Source organism: Chenopodium album, chromosome 23 (genome assembly GCF_948465745.1).
Source record: "Chenopodium album chromosome 23, dcCheAlbu1.1, whole genome shotgun sequence".
In the NCBI taxonomy this organism is placed as follows: Eukaryota; Viridiplantae; Streptophyta; class Magnoliopsida; order Caryophyllales; family Amaranthaceae; genus Chenopodium; species Chenopodium album.
In genome coordinates this window covers 54,215-78,098 of record NC_137856.1, presented here as the reverse complement: position 1 = coordinate 78,098, position 23,884 = coordinate 54,215, and the positions used below count along the sequence as shown (strand labels likewise).

Sequence of the window (23,884 nt, the reverse complement as noted above, 5' to 3'; positions counted from 1 at the left end):
GAATTATGTTGTACTTTAATGTTAGATTCCAAATATATTTCTTTTTTTTTTATTTTATGTAATTGATTACATATGGGACTAACATTATGAAACGGAGGGAGTATCATAAATACTAATCCCTCCGTGTTTTTTTAAGTGACACACTTTTCATTTCCAACCGTGTTTTTATAAGTGACACACTTCCTCTTTTAGAAATTCCTTACATTTTAATAATATATCTTCACCCCACTATCTCTTACTTTATCATTTCTCACTCCTTTCATGATCCACACTTCCTCTCACATTCTTTTACTTTATCATTTCTCGCTCCTCCAACCTAACCCACTAACATCTTATTCAATTAAAGTCAATAAAATCTCCTAAAACTCTGTGTCGGTCAAACTGTGTCACTTAAAAAAACACGGAGAGAGTACATAAATAAAGTAAAAGTTTATTTTATTCTTACTTTTAAAAATTGTGCATCGCACGAACCAATCTAATTTATTTTTTATAGTGTGAAACGAGAAAATACAAGTCAATCAACTTGATATACAAATTTGATTTCTATGGGTCATTTCATAGAAATAGTGTTGTATACTTGGGTTTACGGTACACCCAGGAGTGCACAGTACACCCAGGGCTCAATCGCCATTTTGTCGGCCTAGCTTTAATATTTCTGTCAAATTTCTTCCTCCTTTGGAATATTATTTACGTATGCCACACTTTTCCATTTCTAACAATTTCTAAATTTTTCGGTTTTTTTTTCGATTTTTTGTTTTAAAATTAAGATTTTTATTGTAATTTTGTTAAAATCTGGGTTATATATGTTTTTTTTAAATGTTATTTAAGAATTTGTTGAATATAATTTATTCATTTATTTTAAAAAATTTTAATGTCCTTATTGATTGTGCTCAGTTTCTATACAATTCTACACAATACATAAAAAAAACTTTCGTTTAATTATGTTTGCTCATTCGAAAAATTACTTTTGTCTTATTTATTGTTACTTTACAATTGCTCATTTATTAAATGGTTAAATTTTATTTACTCGTTTTTTTTTTTAAAAAAAAAAAAAACTTATAATTGCTCAATTTTCAAATAATTGGTTTATACTTGCTCATTTCAGAGGTGGTTAGATTATAATTGCTTACTTATCAAATAACTGGTTTATAGTTGCTCATGTTGGAGTGATTAAATTTTATTTGCTCATTTTGAAATGGTTAGAATTTTGTTTACTCATTTATCAAATGGTTAAATTATAATTGCTCATTTTTTTTTTATAGTAAATTTGCGATTTCAGTTTTTTCAATGCAATTTGAAAAATTCATATTTATGAATTATTAAATTATTCAATGGTTAAAATAATATCTGGATTAGATTGTTGTATGGCTTTTTGAAGAGGATCATTTGTACTAGAACCAATACCTCCATTAATAAGCAACATAAGTTATTGATTAATTTTTTTTGTTCAATTTTTGTAATTCAAAGCTTTAACAATTGTAAAATCTAAATTATTGCCGAGTTAAATCTTCAATTTGAATGAAAATTTGGAAGATTTGCCAAAAATTTAGGCTTAAATTTTTTAGAAGAAGAGCGAGAATGAAGAGAAATCGAAAGCAAAAGAAAGGAGAAAAGTAAGCATGCGTGAGTCACATGTTAAATACTTAATGTAATTACAAAAATGCATCTGGGTGTACCTATAGGAAGGTACACCCAAGTGTATTGAACAAGAGTTGTCATTAATCTTTTTTAATTGGGGGGGGGGGGATGGGGGAGCTTTGTATTTTCATCTCTTTCTTCCTCCCCATCTGCAACCCTCCATTATAACCAACTCCACCCTTCTTCCACAAGACCATAACTGCAAACCATTGCCACCATCGCGGCACCACCTATGATGGTTAAAAATGTCTACAAGAAGTATAAGCTTTCCTTGAGGAATTGATATGACCCTAACAAGTTACACTCTTTACAACTATGATGTCTTTTTCAAATCGCCACGAAGCGGCACTGGGGTCATTTTTTAAGATGGGAAGAAGAAGACTGAGATGGTGGTGGTGGTGGCGAGGACTTTGTGGTTAGATCAGAAGGAAGAGTGATGGTTGTGTTGCTGTGAGCCTGTGACGGTTGTGAGCCTCTGACGGTGGTGGTGGCCTGGTCAGGACTTTGTTTCGGGGCTTTTTTTGGTATCCCTTGGGAAACAGATCGTCAATGCAACTCGCTCAGGCTTCCAACACTTGCAAAATAACGAATATTGCGTTACCGAATTACTCACCTTCAATGATTAAGTTAGTATTCGCCCTCAATGATTAAGTTAGTAAACGGGAACAAAGTATTTAAAGAGAGAGAAGAGGGAAGGTGGAGCAAATAGCAATAAAGTGTTTTAAATGTTGATGTCTCAATCCACCCCTCCCATCAACAATGATTAGGGTATTTTTAGGGCCGGGAATGTGTGCTTTCTTCGATTACTAACGGAATATGTGGGGCCCACTAACGAAATATGTGAACGACGGGATAACGACAAAGTTACTGTATACTCACTACATGTACCCATGGGTTACAGTGTGAAGAGTGCTATAGCACAACATAGAAAAATGAAATGAGGAGGGACATTGGGTAGAAAACCCTATAATTATATGTAACACCCCAATAATTCCCTCTTTAAATCTGTGAGGACCCTGAACAATATTCAAGAGAATTGCTGGCGTGCTACCGCCATGTGTTCAAACGTTAAGGCTTTATCATAAAATAGCAGCGGAAAAACTAAATAAGTTATAAATAAGTTTCAAAACCAACGAATGAAACCAAATTAAGTCATACAACTTGGAACCATTAAGGTCCTTATTCAAAACCCAATAAAAGTAGTAAATGATTAAATTCAGTATTCAAATAAATTCAAACCCAAAAGAAATAGTGTCGAATAAAATCGAATTAAAATAAATTCAAACTTGCAAAAGAAATAAAATGCAAACAACCAACTCTCTACTCAAGATCCTACAACCCTGATGAATGCTGCATGTGTAAGAACCTTTGGTAATTCTGCTCCCCAATATTACAAGTGTAAAAATTGGATCGTCACATGGTCATTGAAAGGCGAAGGCCATGAACAAAGAAAGACACACAAAGCACGCAATCAGCAAAGCTGAGTACATACAAGCTGCAAAATAAATTAAGAAATCCATAACCTGCTACTAATAATCAATCATCATGCATCATTAAATTATAGACTCAACACACGACTCAAATATTTATATTACTAAGACTCCATTAATTAATATTAGGTAAATCATTATTTTTATTCATTGGATTACGCAATAGACAAGGTTGTCCAACCCATGCTCCATTTGGAACATCAATAAAAGAAAAACCCCATGCCTCCTTTCCGAAACATCAATAAACATCCAACGACCACGGGCGCGACTCCGTGACCGTAGTTAGTATGAGATCTCACCTAACTCCAAGTTTTGAAAAATATTTGAAATAAGAGACTCGTAGATCAGACGGCCTCGAGAAAAGTACACGGCTAATACCCCATGTACCCCAACCCCTGATTGTCATTACTCCAGAAGTGCACCAATCCAGAGTTTTATTGCTCATCCATCTTGCACTTTACGTGATTTACAGGTTTAGACTTGGTGATGACTCATATGCATAGCAATTCAATCAATCCAATATCAATTCAATCAAGTAAAACAACTTTTCAATTTCAATTCTTGATTTATTAGTGGCAAGCAACATTTATTATTTATTTCTTTACTACCTCGATGTATAAACACCTTGAGTGCATAAGGCACCCCAAAACCTCAACCTCGTCTTAGAAGACTTAAATTCTTCCTTTACTCATCCTGCTTGCATAATCATGAATGAGTAATAAATTAATCATTACACCAATCATATACCTTTGCCTCTAAGCGCACCTTGCATAATTAGAGCACAAATAATACTTGCAATATAAAATAGTGCACGTCATACGAAATTCACAATGTATAACCAAACAATTTAACTCAGTCATCCCTATACATGATACTAAGTTCTCGATCCGTCGTCCTTAAACATGCACCTAAAAGAAAGGTTTCGTAACTTGTACGTATCTTGAGCAAACGAATTGGTATGCCACTTTACTAACTAGAAATCACCTTCAATAAACTCCTCTCCTAAGCCAAATAATAACATCTCAATCAATACCCAATCAATCAAATTTACAGCAATACTAACTTACTTTAAAACCTTCAAAATCCAAATCAAACAACACTTTAAAACCTTCCCTTTAGTTAAAATTAAAGGCTTAGCTTATATATAGTTCTTTAAATTTTTCTTCATAAAAACCTTAAAATACACTCTTATACATGAAATTACAGCAAGTTCAAAGTCTAATAAAAATCTAAAAATTATATAAAACCCCCTAAAAATCTCCCTTTTAATAGGTAATTTCACCCTTTTATTAAAATCACAATTATACTACTTTAAATAAAATTCCAGCATTTTAAACTAATCGAAAACCATTTCAAAACTTCATCAAAATACATCTTTATACTTAAGTTATCCATAGAAAAATCAAATTATCTCTTACCCTTTAAACTCAAGGATAAATTTTTTAAAAAACTTCGTTAAAAACCAAAAACTGCCCGAAAATCATATTTAGAGGCTGAATTTGGCCACGAGAGGGTGGTGATCACTACCAAAGGTAGTGAGGCTTTCTTAAAACGTTGTTTCCACATGGAAAACACTACTTTTTTTTGTCAAAATCGGATGAGTTTAGAACCTGATCGGGATTAAAACGGGATTAATATTAACGAACGGAAATCTAAAAATTAAAACACGAATCTATGTGTTTAAAATAATCTGGAATTAAGTTAAACTAATCAGTAGTTATAATCACCAAAATTTCAAAACATCACTATTATAAAAGTCTTAAATCAATTGTTCATAAAACCCTAAAATCATGATTTTCAATAAATTGAAACCCTAGGTTTATAATTCATAAAATATGATATTTATAACATAAATATAATCTGAAATTTATAATCTTTATACCATTCAAATATAATTTGATACTAAAAATATAATCTTTACACTAAAATCAAAACCCAAAACAATTAAATTAACATTAAGCAAAATAATGAAACAAAGGAGGATGAAAATAAGACTAACCTTTTTGTGGGGGAATTTTTTGGAGATTCATGGAGTATTTATAGGAGAGAATTATTGTAGGGTAAAAAGAAAGATTGGGCCTCATAAAAATAATGGGTCGATTAAGTAAATAAATGGGTTAGGCTTGTGTGATTGGACATAAATTGCAGAATAAAGGTGCATAAAATAATTTGTTCAAATAATTTTCGACCCAGATTAATAATTTGAAACTTTTGAAATTAAATTATGAAAAATAACAAATAAATATTATAAATAAAATTAATTTTCATTTATAAAATATTTAAAAATACGGGGGATTACATTATATGACAAACTTTTAAATAAATCGGATGTACAATAAATATTAAACATCCGTTATAAAGTTACCCCTAAAATGAACAAAAGTTATCCTAATATGAATAAAAGTTATCCTGACATAAATAAAAGTTACAAAATATTTATGCTTTACTGATAAAAGTTACCCAAAAAATTGTAAAAGTGACCCTAAACTTAATAAAAAGTGACCCACGATGTACAGTAAATTACTGTACACCGGATGTATGCAAAAGTTATTATAATTATATTTGTAACCAAACAAAAAGGAAAACTAAACCGTATGCAATTGTGGTTTTCCTTAAAAATATGTATTCAACCAAAATGTTTTAAATCAAACCAAATAAAGGCTTAGGAATGATCATTTTTTCATTGCTTTGAAAATTTATATTTTCTTCGTTGCGAAAAAAGTGCAACACCTTAACTAAAAAATGTAAATTTTTTAAGCATAGTGTTATTTGTAATGAAACAGAAGTAATTTATAAAGAGGCAATACTCAGCGCAGTCTTTCCTTCTAAGGAAGGACAAAGAGTTGTACTTGTGTTTTGGGCCTCAACCAAAGGAGGCCCCCCGAAAATTGCAAGACTCCAAGCTGTTATAGCTGTCTAGTACTCCCTTCGTACCTTTATTACATGCCTATTTCTCATTTTGCACGGGAATTAAGAAAGTTAAAGATTCCTTAAAACTAAAAATTGGGAGTACAAATATACATGTGGGGTTAGAGAGAGATAGAGAGAAAGTAAAAGGTAGTTGAGAATTAGGAGAGAGAAAGTATTGGGAATTAATGTAAAGTATAAAAAAAGAAAAAGAAAAATGATGACAAATCAAACAAGAATAATATTGGCAAAAAGTACAACCTATAAATAGAAACAAACATTTAATTTTGATCACCCCAAAAAGGAATACATGCATGTAATAAAGGGACGGAAGGAGTAAATGTTAAGGTTGTTTTTAGCTGTTGTAAAAAAAAAAAAAAAAAGAAAAAAAAAGAAAAGTCCAGGCTTAATGCGTACAACAGTACAAATATTCAAACTGTAACTTCCATTGCAAAACGGGCATATTTAAAACACAAGTTGATTTGGATTGAATCATTTGGGGTGAAATGCATCCAATTATGCAATATATGATCCAGATACTGAGGAATCAAAATGACAACAGCATCCAACAAATGAAATTGAACTTCATCATCATAAGAATTCACGAATACGCATAGGCCTCTTTACTGCATTTGTAAAGCCCTGCAAAATGGAACATCAAGCATGAAGAAGTATCAGTATAAGGTCGGCTAGTCCTGGCCAGAATATAGCAGCGTGCCAGTAACTTACATATCAGTAAAGCTAGAAGCATTCCTAGGTATTCTATTGTATAAGTTCAGGATGAGATGGACCACACGACAAAATTAAGGTACTCCACATAGACGGTTGCAAAACCTCCATTACGCAAAGACTTAATGTAGAATCAAACGAGGCTCAGACCATTTACATGAAGACTTATCATAGGATGAAAAATGAAAAGTAATCTAACACTACATATTTCAAATAGCTACAGCATACCTGTCACTTCATAATTATCACATAGAATCCCAATATTTACATAAGAGACGGCTTACAAGTTACAGACGGCTTACAAGTTACAAGTGCCAATAGTTGTCACTTCAATATTATCACAGAATGCTGATTTGTGTTACGTGACGGCTTACAAGTTACAAGTTACAAATTGTGGATGGACTAGGGTTTGTACTGGAGAATGGGTTTTGTTAGAATGTCTGAATGAGATAATGGGTTTTGTTAAATCTATATGCCCCCCTATGAATGACCCAACACGTTGGGCAGAAATTTCCTGTATTGCATTGGCCTAATTTTCAAGGCGTATATTCTGTTTCTGTTATGGGAGAATTATATAAACTTTGTAGGTTTTGACCTTAGCTTATCGCGTAATCTTTAAATCCTTGAGATCAATAAAACTTCGTCTAGCCCGCTCATGGACATAGTTATTAACACTTACCATAAAATAGTTTCAGTAAATGGCAAGACAAGATGCGAGCCAAAGCGCCGCTGATGAAGAAGCCACAAATGGTCATTATAGAGAAGGCACACTAGAAGATATCATTAACAAGTTTATGCCGGTTTGTGCATCCATGTTAAGTTGACTTACACCTCAATTATAGACTTATTGTTGGTAAGAAGGTTCTTTTCTATGAGCATTTGAGAGGGCCAATTGGCCCCCCATGTCTCCACCATATTTCTTTCATACGAAGTATTAATTAATACAATTTTTTACTTCATAGTGCAAACTATTTTAATTTTTGCAATAATTATAATTCTAGTGCTATTTGATACAAGATCACCAAAACATCACTATCAAATTCAACATAGACAAATCACTACATACCTCGTTGTACTTGAATAAAAGATGACGCCCATCTCTCTCAGCGTTTGCTAGCCTCTCTTCTAAACTGTCCACGTTGTGGCAATTCTTGTGGCTAATTTTTTTAAACCTGGTACAGTCAGCTTGAGAAATGTCAGAAAGCAACAATGACACATTCTCCCACAGACTGTGTAACACCCAGTAATTTTGTCAATTAATTTTGTATTTAAAATTACAATATATAATAAAACAGCAGAAGTATAGGGGGTGTTATGCCATACTCAAGAGTATAAGACAAGTACATATCATCCAAATAGAATTTAATCAAATTAAGTTTAAAATCTTAATAGGATACAATGACAAATTATAAAAAATAAAAAAAAATAGTTAGATAAATCACAACAATTGACAAAATCCCAAAAATAGTTCCAAGTTCTAACTATAGTGTTATTACCAATTCACCATTGCATCATCATTCACATAAGTCTCATAATTACTTGTGGAAGACATGAAAACAAATTGTGAGCCATATCTCATTGAATGATTATTCTAGCACGTAAAGTATAACTATTTAAAATGTTTTATTTTGAAATAGTTGTCCAAAATGAAAGAAAATATATCACGATCAAAACACCACTACACCTATCAGACCAATTTCTCTTGAGGTCGATCACTATTTGGCATTGGAGAAACACAAGTCACATTTGATGCACCTATGGTTGACTCGACCCTTATACTCAAAATGTGGATAGTGGCAGATAGCATATATTCCTTAATCCAGTTCTTTCAAGTCCACGACTTGAAAAATGTTTGGTCTACATTTAGACTTAAAATTTAAAAAAAAAAATAAAAAAATTAAAAATGAATTGTATATGTAAATCATAGCATGCCCCTCAATTTTAACTATCGAAATTTTAAATTAGTTGGATATCTTAGAAGAAAAAGTTTAAGAGGATCACTACTTGCTTTTCCATATGGCATCTATGAGATGATGTTTTTTTTTTTTTTTTTTTTTTTCATTTCCACATTTCTAAGGTAAGAAGAAGCAGTCCTACGGGACCAAAACCTCACACATGCCACATTTGCGGCCAAGGCCTACTAGTAGGGCTAGAAAAGGGAATCTCTACTCCCAAACTGCCTCTAGCAGGGATTGATTCTACAATCTCAAGGTTATAAGATACATCCCTTAACATTGGACTAATTAGAGGGTGTTTGGTGGAAAGCTTATTGGGGCGGTTGATTGACTACCATAATAAGCTAATTGGGAAGGTTTGTGGTAAGCCGATTCAAAGAGTTGATTTTACGGAATAAGCTCATTTTAAGTTTGCTGCTTGGAGGAGCTTTTTCATCAACTTATTCAAGTATTCTAAGGTGAAATGACAATTATACCCTTATTTAATCTAAAACCCTACCACAATAAGATATGTCAGTGTCCTTATTACTCATTTTGCATGCCCAAACAACTATAAAAAATCAGTTACTTACCAAACTGAAACACTTAAACAATTAACTTATACAACATGTTCTTTACACCAAAGTCCAAACACAAACACAGCGTAAGCTTTTTTCTAGCAATTATTTATCTTATTATTAAAATAATGTATAGGCTGTAAGAAAAAAAAAATATATATATATATATATATATATATATATATATTTTCAAAGGAGGAACATTTTAGAAACTTGGATTAAAATACTAGAGCCCAAATTAATTCATTCGAGTCACACCCATATATATAAGCTAGAGATGGACACGAACAAACTTAACCAAAAAAGACCATAATACTAAAGCCCCTCACTTCACCTCATTTTTGCCTAACTAAAATTATTTTTACTGAATTGAAATAATTTTTAAATTAACTTGAATTTTTTTGCTAAACTTACAATATTTTGATTGGACTAAAATTATTTTTACTGATTTACTGTTATATTTCTTCTTTAAAGTTACTAATTTTTAGTTAACTGAAATTATTTTTACTCAACTAAACTTATTTTTTCTGAACTGAATTTATTTTTACTGACAGAATAATTTTTTTAAGGTGAAGTGAATAGGGCCTAAGATCATAAGAGTGGTCCTTTTTGGTTGCTAAAAACACTGGCAAGTTCAAGGAATACATAATCTTGCTCAAATGCTTAGCTTTAAAGTTGATTGGTTTTGAAGCTGCATAAACAAAAGTAGTATGTCCTTAGTAAATGAAGATAGGATATTATCTTGTATTTCCATTTTGTTTCATGAATAGAAAACCACCAAAAATCTCTGCTAGTTCACAGTGCGAAGCAAACCTCGTTTCCTCTCATTAGTCAATTTACATGACATCACTTTGTAATTGAAAAGTGAAGAAAGTAGCATGCTTTACTTGAAGGTAAAAAGTGACCCACAAATTTTTGATAAAAATTAACAAGGTACCATACTACCATAACTAACAAAAATGTGTTGTTTCGAGTAAATGATGGACAATGCTAGAAGAGTTCAATAGATGGAGATCTAAAGTCTAGTCCTGATGGCGGAAGAGTTCAAAGAGCATGAAAAGAGAGCATGACAAAAAAAGATGTGTAAGGGATTACTTCAAGTAATGAAAACCTAATGAATTTCCTTGTAGAAAGCATAAAAGATAAGCCTCCAAAACCAAAAAACACAATAAATCCCCAAACACCCACATGGCCACATTCTCAATCAGAGTTTCATCAAAAGAAAAAATCTTTCAGGAGTCCATTATCCGTTATAAAGGAACTCACACACTAGAGCATTAGGTTGAAGAAAGGAAGGTGCTCAAGATGTAGGGGAAAATACAAACGGAAAAACCTTGCTAGTAGAAACCACATGAAAACATTTATCTATAGTAATATATAAAGTGAAAGGGGTTTTTGGGTGATAAATTTTTCTTTCCCAAAATACCCCTTTCATCTTTTATTTCCTTATTATCAAAAAAAAAAAAAAAAAAATTTACCTTCATTTTTCTAAAAAATAACTACCATCAATAATAAAAAAAAAAAACTACCATCCTTTAGAAAAAATCTTTTTTTTTTAATTTGTTTTTGTTTTTTTTTTAGGGAAGTCATATCCTTCTAATGCCTCCATCATTTCACCAATTTTTAAACTCGCTAATATTTTTTTAATTAGAATTTTTTTTTTCAAATATTTTTTATTTAGAATATGGTGGATGATATTTCATAAAAAAAGGGCAAATTGAGCAATATAGATTTCTTATAATGCACACACAATGTGCGTGTGTCTCATAGCTTGTATAAGATAAAGTAAGAGAGAGTTATAAGTTGATTTTTATAAGAAAAAGTTTGTAAAAAGTGTAACCTAAAGTGGGGATTGTGTAAGAAAATCATGCTTAGGTTTTATAAAATTCCCTTTTAAAACATAAAATCTTGATTTACTCCTATTTCAAACATCAATGTCTACAACTCTCTTCGAGAAAGGTATACCACTGATGGTCGCTCTGAATGCTTGTCCAAGGACTGAATCATAATTGGGTGCTTTGCTTTTTTTTTTTTTTTTTCCCATCTAATTGTCAAACGATTTAAAATTCCTCAATAAAAACCATTTAAAACTACATCATGGCTCAAGATTATCCAAGGAATATCCTCTTATAATAAAATTTGCACAAGGATGCAAAATGTATAGTCTTACTCTGATGAAATTAGGTGACATTCCAATCATACTGTAGAAGCCAGATCTATGGCAAAGTAAAGGAGGACATTGGCATTCAAAACAAAATTTACGATTTCACAAGATTAAATAAAATCGGATATTACCTGTCAAAGAAGTTAAAGGAACCAAAGGAAGGCTTTTTCACATCTCCAGGGAATTTTAGCTTCTTCACATCAGCTGCACTTCCACCAAAACCCAGGGGTGATGTACTTCTATGAATAATAGGTTTGCAGAAGTCTTTCTGTGACTTATTCATTGTTATCCCTTCATGGCTATAATCACACGGAGCCTCATGCATTTTGGAAGATTTTGGTCTACCATTTTCTCCATCCCTTGCAGCATTGTTATCCAGTTTGGAGCTATCAGTTGAATGCATGGATTTGGCTATGCTTTCTTGGACTATCTTATGTTTTTCAACCTAAATCATATGACTACATGGTAAGATACAGAACATGCCAAGTTATAAGATATCAAGCATACTTGAAGAAGAAACTAGAAAACTGAAAATTAAGATCTTCAAAAATAGATAAAGCATTCAAACGCGTTCTGGCGCATTGATATTTATATTAATGTTTTACCATGTTTAAATTTTATTCAAATTTTGGCGCACCTCACCAATATCTCCTCAACTAGACCAAATCACCAAAAAGGCACATGACCAATGTTATGCGTATTTCAAGTCATCTTAAAATGATTTGAAGAATCTATACTAATATATTAAAAGGTGTTCTTAAGAACGTCTATGTGCCACGTAGACCCCTCATTACGCCAGGTCACATATTCAATTTCTCAATACGCCACGTAACCCACTCAATTCTTCAATATGCCACGTCACCCACACAACCAACAATACTCCATGCTGTTTCAACTAAATTAAGGAAATATATATATATATATATATATATATATATATATATATATATATATATATATATATATATATATATATATATATATATATATATATAAGAACGAGGAGGTTCAAACACTCAACCTCTTAGAAGAAATATCATTGTTTTACCATCCAGACTAAAAGTCACTTATGCTATAACCTTGCACACAATTAAACTAATACTATACAACAAAAGTATTGAAAATACATGCAAAGTATTAAATGCCTATAAAAAATTAGCAATTAACAATTACAAAAGTAGCAGCCTTATTCACTAGTTACTTTATGATTGCAAGGTGACTAGTATTTAATACAGCAATAGAAAGAACTATTTTAGAGCCTTACAAAAGGTTTGAGAAGAGATAATCTCAAACAGTGTTATTATTCTGAACTTTATAACCATGAACTTAACTTAAAAATTACAAAAAAACACCACAACATACCCACTTTATACATCCAACAACACAAAATTTCTCTTTTCTCCCCACAAAAAGGCATACTTTTGTATATAATTTTACAATTTAAAATTGTAACTTTTTAGAAGGGTGACTCATGTTGTAATGTTACTATTAGCTCAAAATAAAAAATAAAAAAAAAAAATTGACACTAAATGCTCATAGGCAGATAAAAGACTTGTTCATAACATACATGAGTAAGCATCCCTATGTTTTATTTTATTTTATTCATTTTTTTTTTTAACGAGAAGCATCCTTATGTTCAGTCATTATTGAACCTAAGAAAAAAAAAGATCTTCAAACAAGCTTCGATTTGCACCAAGAGTCTAAACCATTTACCCCCATGCATGGAGCAATAAACTAATGGTTGATAACTAAATCCAAAAGCAACACAAAATAGTCTAAAAGAAGATTAAGATTTCAAATATAGAGATGATAATTGGGCACTCAACTTTGTATGCACAAAAAACATTCAAACATAGCTATATCATGCCAGCTTACCTCATATGTGAGTAATTGCTTCACAGCTGACGCTAATTCATAATGCTCAGGCTTGTAACCCTGACCAAATAAACTCAAAAATTACAGAAGAGAAGTTAAATAAAAAGATCAGCAATTATCCAAACAACAACTCATACCTTGAAATTCACAAAACCCGATATGGGTGGATCCATAGAAAATGACACGGCATCCAGTAATCCATCATGCACTGATTTATTTGCTGATGAATCTGATTTTGTGTTCTTATATGTTAGAGAATATAACACCATAATGCCAATTAATTGAGCCAGATCAGTTTTCTCTTTATCTGATAGTAACTGCACTGCAACCTGTGAAAAAACAGTATAATCTCATCCATCAGAAACCATTCATCACGATTTCATTAAAATTACAAAATAGCAAGGAAAATATCTGACTTTGACCTGTCACTATTTATAATCATTTATCAAGATTTTACCATCCATCTCATACTTGACTTTGCAAATATAAATATCCAAAACATAACTATAATATAATTTAATCACAAAGATTTGCTAGACTTTTGATATAAATTTGTCCCAGATTAACTCCTGTATTTTTTCACAAATCACAATTAGATATCTTGGCTTTAACAGGGGTAAAGCAGCCAAACCAGACAAAAACTTCTAGCAATAGGTAAGTCTGAAAGAATGATGAGACTCAGGGAAAGAGAAAAAAAATGGTTAAGCTTTGCGTGAAACAGGAACAACCAATAGATTATCCAACAATTTTGATGTTGGCAGGGTGTCCCTGTAGCCTGAAGTGGTAGTGCAAGGCATCATGGCAACAACAGCAAAGGGTATCCAAAGCATACATTTGCTTGTTTCTTACTATTGGGTAAAGAGAATTCTATAACTACACACACAAACTACTAAATTTAAGCCATTACATTTACAAGTGTCAAGATCCCTTCTCACCTTTTTCTCAATAAGGACCCTTCTCATTAGATCCTACTCCTATACATCATATATCTACCTATCTTAAGCTTTTATTATTAACTGAGGTTGAGAGTATTTTAAACAGCCAGAACTCAGTACTTTTAAAGCCAATGACTAATTTTTTTAAAAAAATTACAGCAAGGCACAGAGAAACACATACAAACATCATCGATACAATAATGACAGGTTTTACACAATTCATTCATTAAGGTAACGTAGAAAAGAATCAGGTAAGGTAATTACTGGTCTAACATCAGCTGGAGAGAGAATATGCAGTAATGGAGATATAGTATCTTCGACAAAAGAATTCACTGATAGATGCCTTGAAATACATGGTGCAATTTTAGATTGCCAAGATCTTAACCTTTCCAACTTTTCCATCAGCAATGAGCGATACCTGAGAGTTTGCTCCAAGTTATGAACAAAAGGCAATATTTTTCAGTTTTGGGCATTAATATCAGAGGTTTTGCCATGATCGTAGATACCTCTGAAATGATTTAGGCCATTCAATAGAAGGTGTTTCTACACGAGCCAGCAGCTGATGTATTGTGATAGTGAGTGAAGGATAATACACTGCCAAAGAATGAGTTGTAAGGTATGTGAAGTGAATCTTCTCTACTTAAATATACATATATACATAATTGCATCTTACCAGAAAGAGACATATTATGTGAACGGAGAACATATTGATGGAGTAAGTCAGAAACACCAAGAGTATCAAGGCAATGTACCTTCAAAAACCCATGAAATTCAGATGTCAGTACAGGTTTAACTATTGATTCAAGAATATTAATCCTTGTTAAAGTAGGAACTAAAGATTCACAGCATATGCACAAGGTCTACCGTCTTCTGGAGCATCGGGTCGTGATAACGAAGCTGCAAAAAGTTCTCATGAATTCCATCAAAAATTAATTCATTATCACTCCTGCATCATTGTGGCCCAAATTATCATCAAATGCGCTACGTGCGTAGAATCTTTTAGCCACAAACACACTACATACCGATAAGAAACCAAAGAGTACAAAAATTCATTTGCATCATATGACTTTCTTGAATTGATATTACATTCTCGGCTTTGCTTTGGTTTCCTCTTTTGGAATACCTAGAAAGGTTTGAGTGATCAGACATGAAAATCTTTATACTAGATTTGGCCAATCAAGATCAATAGAATCAGCCACTACTTCACCTCACCTCTTTCCATACATCAAAAATACTTCTTGTCATGTCCTTTCGACCAATCACTTGGGAGCTTAATGCCACCTAGATAGATTCAAATACAGGTCAAAGGCATACAATATCATCCTATCCTCCCTGTAAATAACTTATAAATTTCAAAGGCATACAATGTATAAATTTCTCTTCTTTAACTTCACCCACTTATTACAAAGAAACAACCAAATGAAAAATAAACTAAAAAAAAAAAATTGAATTAATATTCCCCGACAATACAGTTGAAATGGATAGGTACAAGTTCAAAAGAAAAGATGGTACTTATTGACTTTTCCCTTGGACTAATAGTTTACTCCTACTACATTGTGTATATATACGATGGTGTGTAAATTTGCCCAGACAATGTGCACAAATAAGCTCGAAAACATGAGGAGGGCCATGTTTAATATTTTCTTCGTAGACAGAAGATTAAACTGTAGAATACATTCCCTTGTTAACTAATTTGATGATTCTATTTTGAGCCACAAACTAAAATGTGCGAATTGGTTAGTGGTACATAATACAGCAGTATAATTTTAGGCCAATTTAACAAAACTAGGTAACATATTGCATTCCCATACCCATTATGTATATCAAAGCATATCTTTACTTGGTAAAATTGTTTGAAATCAACAATTAGCAGTATGGTCATCCAAAGCAATTTCCAAACCTAATTTCTAGACCACATACTCCCTCCATTTGATTTTGATATACCCATTTACTATTGACTCTTGTTTCTAGGAGAGTTGAGTGGGTGTAAAAACAATGGACATAAAGAGGTAAGACAGTATAGTTAGCTAACCCAAAAACAAAATAAATGCAACGGACTAGCGTGACTCAACACCAATTTAGGCCGAAGGTTGTATGTTTGATTGAATAAGCTCGAAGCTTGCGAATGATAAATATGGCTTTAGGCCATAACTCTCCAAGTGTTTGCTTACAAATTTCTGAATGCCTAATGCCTTAGGGACAACTACTATTTATACGACCACTACATTACAAGAGTTGGCAACAAGCCTTAATTACTAACTTTACTATTACTTGTCTTCTACTGAGTTACCATGGTAAACTAGCTAATACTCCAAAGCTGTCCTGCTGCACCTCTGTAATAGACCGTTGCTGCCTGTTCATGTAGTGGGGGGAGGGCTCTTGTTATGGTTCTGCTCCTGCTGTCCTTGCTGTCTAGCCCTTCTCTTGTATGTGATGGTGATAGGTGGTGGTGGGCGCATTGCAATACCGCCCCACAAAAGAGCCACCTTGTCCTCAAGGTGGAAGCTTGGGAACTTATCATTGATTAAGGCGGCATCCTCCCACGTGGACTCAAACTCGGGAAGGCCAACCCATTTGATTAGCACGCTGAACCGTGCACCCCTGCCAGCCTTAGGTCTGACCTTTAGCACCTTCTCTGGTTCGACCACCAGCTCCAGTTCTGGTGTGGTCTGTTCTGGGATGGTGGGCGAATTAGGAACATCCCCAATCGCTTTCTTCAGTTGGGATACGTGAAATACGGGGTGGATACGGCACTCATCAGGTAAGAGCAATTTATATGCAACTTTCCCAACTCTTTGGACCACTTCGAAAGGCCCATAGAAACGGGCTGCCAACTTCTCAAAAGGCCGCCTAGCAAGAGATTTTTGTCGGTATGGTTGAAGCTTGAGGAAGACATGATCGCCCACTTGGAATTTCCCTTCCCTTCTCTTATGATCAGCGTTCTGTTTCATCACTTGTTGAGCTCTCACTGATTGCAACTTTAACTCATTGAGCATCAAATCGCGTTCTCTTAATACTTCTTCCACAGAACATACTGCCGTCTGTCCTTGCACTCTAATTATCTTGGGTGGTTCCCTTCCATACAAGGCCTGAAACGGAGTGACTAATGTGGACGAGTGGCTGGTGGTGTTGTATGAAAATTCAGCCCAAGGTAGCCACCTAGCCCAAGACTTAGGTTGTCCTCCTGGGAAGCATCGCAAATAAGTTTCCAACCTCTTATTTACCACCTCGGATTGGCCATCCGTTTGTGGGTGGTAAGAGGTGCTCTTCTTGAGAGCCGTGCCTTGAACTCTAAAGAGTTCCTTCCAAAAGATACAAACAAAAACCCGATCGCGATCCGTCACAATGCTACTCGGTATTCCATGAAGTCTAACCACCTCCCTGATAAAATTTTCTGCCACCCCAAACGCGGTAAAAGGATGCTTGAGCCCAATAAAATGAGCGTATCTGGTGAGTCGATCGACAACCACCAAAATGGTGTCAATCCCCTTTGATTTGGGAAGGGCCTCGATAAAATCCATACTTATATCTTCCCATACCTTCTTAGCAGTCCTCCGGGAGACCGCTGTGAATGCTTGTTGCGTTGGCATATCTCAAGCCACATCCCTTCGCATACCGGCCCAAAACCACTCAGACCCCATTTGGAGATAAGTCTTGTCTCCCCCGTGTGGCCTCCCTTCGGTGAATCATGGTAATTTTGGAGCAAAGGCCCCTTTATCGATGAATTTCTCGGGATGACCATTTTTCCCTTGTACAATAATTTCTGATTTTCCAGAGTACCCTTTCGACTTTCCCTTTCAATTTCTGTAGTGTCGCATCGGTGTTGATCTCCTTCTCCAACGTCTCCCAATTCACGGCTTGACCGGCGATCAGGGACATAATTTCTCCCTCGCTACCACCTTCCCCCCTCCGAGATAGGGCGTCCGCCACCCTATTTGACACTCCGGGCTTGTATTGAAGGTCAAAATCAAAGCTAATCAATTTTCTAACCCTCTTTTAATATTCGGAGCCGATTTCTCTCTTTTGAGCAATGTATTTTAGGCTTTGCTGATCACTACGAATAAGAACCTTCGACCCAAGAGGTAGTGCCTACATTTTTGAACGGCCAAGCACACGGCCATCAACTCTTTCTCGTAAATAGACTTGCCACGACCAACGGGACTGAGTATTTTGCTGAAAAAGGCCACTGGTCGTCCTTCCGGCATCAAAACGGCTCCAAGACCGAACCCCGACGCATCGGATTCCACCACGAAAACCTTTGTGAAATCTGGCATGACAAGCACAAGTGTTCATTAGAGATTGGAAGGTAGCCGGGGCATTAGTTAACCCAAACGGCATCACGAGAAACTCATAGTGCCCTTCATGGGTTAAAAAGGCGGTTTTATGAGTGTCTTCCGGCCGAACCAAAATTTGGTGATAGCCGGCTTTGAGGTCCAATTTGGAGAACACTTGTGCTCCGCTCAACTCATCAAGTAGCTCGTCAATTACCAGTATCGGGTATTTTTCGGGTACGGTTTCCTTATTCAAGGCCCGATAATCGGAACACAAAACCGCCACGATCCGTCCTTTTTGACCAAAAGACTGGGGCTTGAGAAGAGACTAGTGGACGGTTTAATCCTCCCGGCCTCAAGCATTTCGCGAATGAGCTTCTCGATTTCATCCTTTTGAAATCGCGGTTACCGATAGGGCCTAACACTAACAGGGTTACTCCCTTCCTTAAGGATGATTGAGGTCTTCGGTGGCAATCCTTTTGGGCCGGCAAAGACCTCTTGATAATCACCTATCACTTCCGTCAAGAAGGCAGGAACCTCAACGACTTCCTGTTCTTTCTTCTCCCCTTCCAAACTACTAAATTCCACCAACAAGCCCCCATTCTCCTTCCTCAGTTGATCATGGTGATTCCTGTTCGCGCCAAACTCAGATCCGCATGGAGGACCACCTCGTCATTTCCCACCATAAAACTCATCCTTTGCAACTTCCAATTAGTCAGAATTTCCCCCAATTTTTCGAGCCATTGGACTCCCAACATCAAATCCGAATTTCCTAGTTGCAATGGCAGAAATTCCTCCTGACTTCAACTTCACTTGGACTCCACAGCAAGTGCCACGCCCTTTTACGGTTTCACCATTGCCTAACGAGACCCCAAAGGAGTTAGTTACGGTGATCGGAATTCCAAGCTTTTCCACGGTCTCCGTGGATATAAAATTGTGGGTGGCGCCGGGGTCGATCATCACCACCACTGGCGTCCGTCGTATGGATCCTTTCAGCTTCATTGTCTTCGGGATAGTCAACCCAACTAGAGAATTCATTGAACAAGCCGTCGGTTTTACCACCTCCTCCTCTTCCACCTCGTTCTCAATGATTTGCAACTCCCCTTGTTCCTCCGTCTCTTCTTCTTCAACAAGTAACACACTCAAGCCCTTGGTCGTGCAGACGTGGGTGGGTCCCGTCCACCGCCCGTCACATCGGAAGCACAAACCTTTGGCTTTCTTATCGGCGATTTCCCTCTCTGTCAACCGCCGTACATCGCCGCTAAATCGGGTGGTGGCTGTAGTGTTTCGGGTAGGGCTAGTGGCTTGGCTGAAGCCACTGAAGATTAGGGTGTTTGGTTGGATGGGGTAAGGTTGTTTTGGCTGAGGGTGCGATTAAGGTTGTAAGGAAAATGGGTTGGGCTTTGTGTTTGAGGGTTTGTGTTTGTGGGTTCGGCTGGCTCCAAACCAAGTGGTTGACCCGATTTCTTTCTTCAACTCGAATCGCCAGATCTATAGCGTCTTCTAGGATCAATGGGTTAAGTAGTCGAATCTCTACCCTTATCTCCTCCTTAAGTCCAGTTATGAATTACCCTTTCATCATGCTTTCGGGAACGTCCATCAATGGCGAAGCTTTCTCTATGGACACTCGTTTGTGCTCCACGACGGTGGTGGTTTGCTCCACTGCCAACCACCGCTCGTTCAGCGTCCCGGCGTTCACCGGCCGGAATTGAGTGAGCACGCGCCCTTTCAGATCGTCCCCACCGAGAGGTCGGCGTCGGCTTTCCCACTGGTACCACCTCAAGGCGTCTCCGTCCATTGCTACCACTGCGGCCTGCAACTTCTCCACCTCCGCGAGATGGAGATGGTAGAACTGAAAGTATTGCTCGCTGCGAATTATCCATCCGTCTGGGTCGTTCCCATCAGAGATTGGCATATCAAGCTTTCGAAATTTCCAATTACCTCGGTTGTCGTTGCCCTCACCTTGGTGTCGGTACTGACCCCGAATCCAGTCGCCAAATTCCCGAATTGAATGCCATTAAGGCCCCCCTGCTCCGATGGGCGGCTCATTAAAGTTTCCGTTCAGCTTGGGTGAGCCGTGGAAGCCACCAAGGCCCAGTGACTGCTCCACCTCTTCGTTCACCGTGTTAGGCTGTTTCCAGGCCTTCAGGGCACTGCGAATCTCATCCATGGCTTTCTCGTGTCGGCTTGCCGTCATGCTCACCTGTTGGGTGATATCCTGCCGGAAACGGTCCATTTATCCCTCCATCGATTGCCTCACCTCATCAACGTTCTCATCCTGTTTCTTTAACAGCGCGTGTTGAAGTGAGTTTTCCCCTTCACCGAGTTTTTCGCATATTTTTTTTCACTCTTTCTTCGAGTGCCGCCACTCGCTCCGGCGTCACGGTCAGCGGCGTCGGAGGCATGTCCGCTCAACGACTAGCGTGACTCAACAACAATTTAGGACGAAAGGTTGTATGTTTGATTGAATAAGCTCAAAGCTTGCGAATGATAAATATGGCTTTAGGCCATAACTCTCCAAGTGTTTGCTTACAAATTTCTGAATGCCTAATGCCTTAGGGACAACTACTATTTATACTACCACTACATTACAAGGGTTGGCAACAAGCCTTAATTACTAACTTTACTATTACTTGTCTTCTACTGAGTTACCATGGTAAACTAGCTAATACTCCAAAGCTGTCCTGCTGCACCTCTGTAATAGACCGTTGCTGCCTGTTGCTGCCTGTTCTGCTCCTGCTGTCCTTGCTGTCTAGCCCTTCTCTTGTATGTGATGGTGATAGGTGGTGGTGGGTGCATTGCAATAAATCATATAAAATAAAAACCACCTCAAAATGGAATTTGGAAAATGGGTACATCTTTCGGAAACAAAGGGAGCAGTATATTGAAGCAAGCAGATTTCAGTGCCCATAAAGTACAATACAAGTTTGAACCCAAATTGAGACACAGTTACAAAAACATTCTCAAATCACCACTAGAATCCGTATGAGCGGTACAATCAACCAGCAGCTAAACTTTAAATTATTGAGCACCACCTCTGTTACTAAAATATACTTCGTATTTCAATACTGAATGTAAATAATTTTAATCCAAATGATATCTAATACTCCCCCTAAAATCTATAAGAATCCGAACCACTAAAACGCATTGACAACTGTGCAACAAAGCAGCTAAAACTTTAAATTATTTAATTTATGCTAGTACTTTTTATAGCACATATTTAAAGACATTGATACTACAAAAACGCATTGACAACTGTGCAATTAAGCAAATGGAAACATCTTTTAGGAACAGAAGTAGCATTTATTTGCAGAAGTCAAAGAATTAGCACTGATATATCTTTGCCTGAAGGAAGAGTTTAGCAAACAAAGCCAGCTGCATTTGAGTTCCCCACGGATAATATGGTAGATAACTAAAATTGGTCAATCAAAGTGAGTTTTTACAAAAAAAATTAAAAAAGTAAAAAAGGGATTTACCAGATTCAGAGATTCCTTTTTCTTGTGAAGAAACTGGATTGTGTTCAAGCACGAGCGTATATCACATTCTGATTTAAAAAAAAAATATATCCAGCAGGCAGAGGAACAACAAAAAATGTATGAATCAATCAATTAAAGAAAAAAAATACATTCATCAGTCGTTTGAAACCTACAAAAACTCAAAATACAGAATAAACCTCAGAGATCCTAGATTGAGCAAATTAAGTTACAAAGTGTCGCACGTTTACTCACAACTTCTAAGGCCTTTAAAAGACAAATGCATCATATGTCAATCCAGAGCTTCCTCTTTTAAGATTCAAAAATTTCAAGATCCTTTGCCTCATTTCCAAGGCTCCAAAAGACCAAGACCTGCCTGACCCCACCTCCGCTTCCCCTCCTCTCCGCCCCAACATCCCAAAGAAAAGGATAACAGAAAAAGCGAGAAAAGATTGCTCTCCATAACTATGTTTCCTACTTTGAGAAGCGCTAATCACATTTTAGCAAGATAAAACAATGAGAACACCGAGTACAATGTTCTTCCATCAATTTTTACATGATATCAGGCAATGAGGTAAGAATAAAAATTGCATCAAACATGGACATCAAAGGTCAAGCTGCAGAAATATCAAATTTCATTAGTTAAGTACAAACACACAGCAAAGTGCTAACATAGATAGCCATTCACCTGTGCATTCAGCAAGTGCAGTCAATGCAATGGAACTTGTCTTCATTCCCTCCCTGCTACAAATGTACTTCAGCCTATAGAGATCATATTATAGTATCTGTCACTTTACAAACACTGAAATGAAAATGAGCGAACCCAGAGAGAAAGAATGCACCAAAACAAAAATATAAGCGTGATGGAAACTGTTGACTGGACTGTAGTAATACTGTCAAGAATTTAATAGCAGGCTCATTTTTATAAGTGAATTCTTGCTCCCTCTAATACTAGATTTACTTTCCCGTTACTTAAGTTTAGTGTTTAGAGATTTGGAAACAGAAAAGGCGGTAATTGAAAAAAACTATAAGACCCTTTGTTTACACAAATTTCGAGTCTAAATAAATAAAGACGAGAAATAAAGTAATATACGAATTTTCAGTTACAATGTAATAGGTACAGTCTTTGTATTGTTGTTTATAAGAAAATAAACTAAGTCCTCTTATTCTATTTGAGTGTAGGGTGACTTTAGATGATGTAAACCTGAATTTTTTAAGTTTTGTTTGAATTGACCGAAGGAGGCTTATGAAGCTTTAATCCATTTTGAATGAATTTGAACATTCAACACAAATTTAGTGTAATTTTTAACTACTTTTCAGGGAGAATTTCAAGAGGACTTTGTGAGTTCAAATGTCTCCATTGGGAGAGAAAAAGGGTATTTATAGGATATTGAAATCCTTAATGGACTTAGTAGGTTTGGGCTCAGCACATTTTAAAGCTTGAAAGTATTTAACGTGATCAATTTAATTTATGCTAGTATGTTTCCAAAATAGGAGTATGCTTCCAAAAAAGGTGTTTTCAGCTTGATTGCTAGACATAAAGATTTCCAATAACTGTTAACTTATACATTCCTCCAATATCTACAGCATATTCTTGTTATGATTTTCCTTTTTCTAACAACAATATATTTTGGGTGCAGTTGGTTCTACAGACCCAAAGAAAATCATTATCTGAATGATTCAGGGCTGCAAGCTCATTTTTGCAGTGAAAGCTTAGCATATCATCTTTGAATTTAGAAGATGAGATTGGTTGTGAGGAGGCAATATGACTCCTAAGTTATTTGATCATGCCTCCTGGGGGCAACCCATATTGAGTATTATATGGGAGACACTCTTTACGAATTTACAGTGATATCAGAGAGGTTAAACCGGTGAGAAAAAATGATTTCT

The 23,884-nt window shown here is 35.7% G+C and overlaps 1 protein-coding gene across 1 annotated transcript in view; it reads right to left on the bottom strand.

Moving 5' to 3' along the window:
- Positions 1-6,253: 6,253 nt before the first annotated feature.
- LOC145606675 (uncharacterized) overlaps positions 6,254-23,884 on the bottom strand; it is a 33,490-nt gene continuing 15,859 nt past the window's right edge. Inside the window, exons 11-23 of the mRNA XM_081662487.1 lie at positions 22,683-22,756; positions 21,998-22,065; positions 15,463-15,531; positions 15,273-15,373; positions 15,115-15,196; positions 14,924-15,002; positions 14,757-14,844; positions 14,515-14,668; positions 13,453-13,644; positions 13,316-13,375; positions 11,572-11,885; positions 7,831-7,936; positions 6,254-6,677 (exon numbers count right to left, since the gene is read on the bottom strand). Coding sequence (XP_081518613.1) covers positions 6,627-6,677; positions 7,831-7,936; positions 11,572-11,885; positions 13,316-13,375; positions 13,453-13,644; positions 14,515-14,668; positions 14,757-14,844; positions 14,924-15,002; positions 15,115-15,196; positions 15,273-15,373; positions 15,463-15,531; positions 21,998-22,065; positions 22,683-22,756 — 1,438 coding nt within the window. The 3' untranslated portion in view covers positions 6,254-6,626. The remainder of the gene's footprint in view (positions 6,678-7,830; positions 7,937-11,571; positions 11,886-13,315; positions 13,376-13,452; positions 13,645-14,514; positions 14,669-14,756; positions 14,845-14,923; positions 15,003-15,114; positions 15,197-15,272; positions 15,374-15,462; positions 15,532-21,997; positions 22,066-22,682; positions 22,757-23,884) is intronic.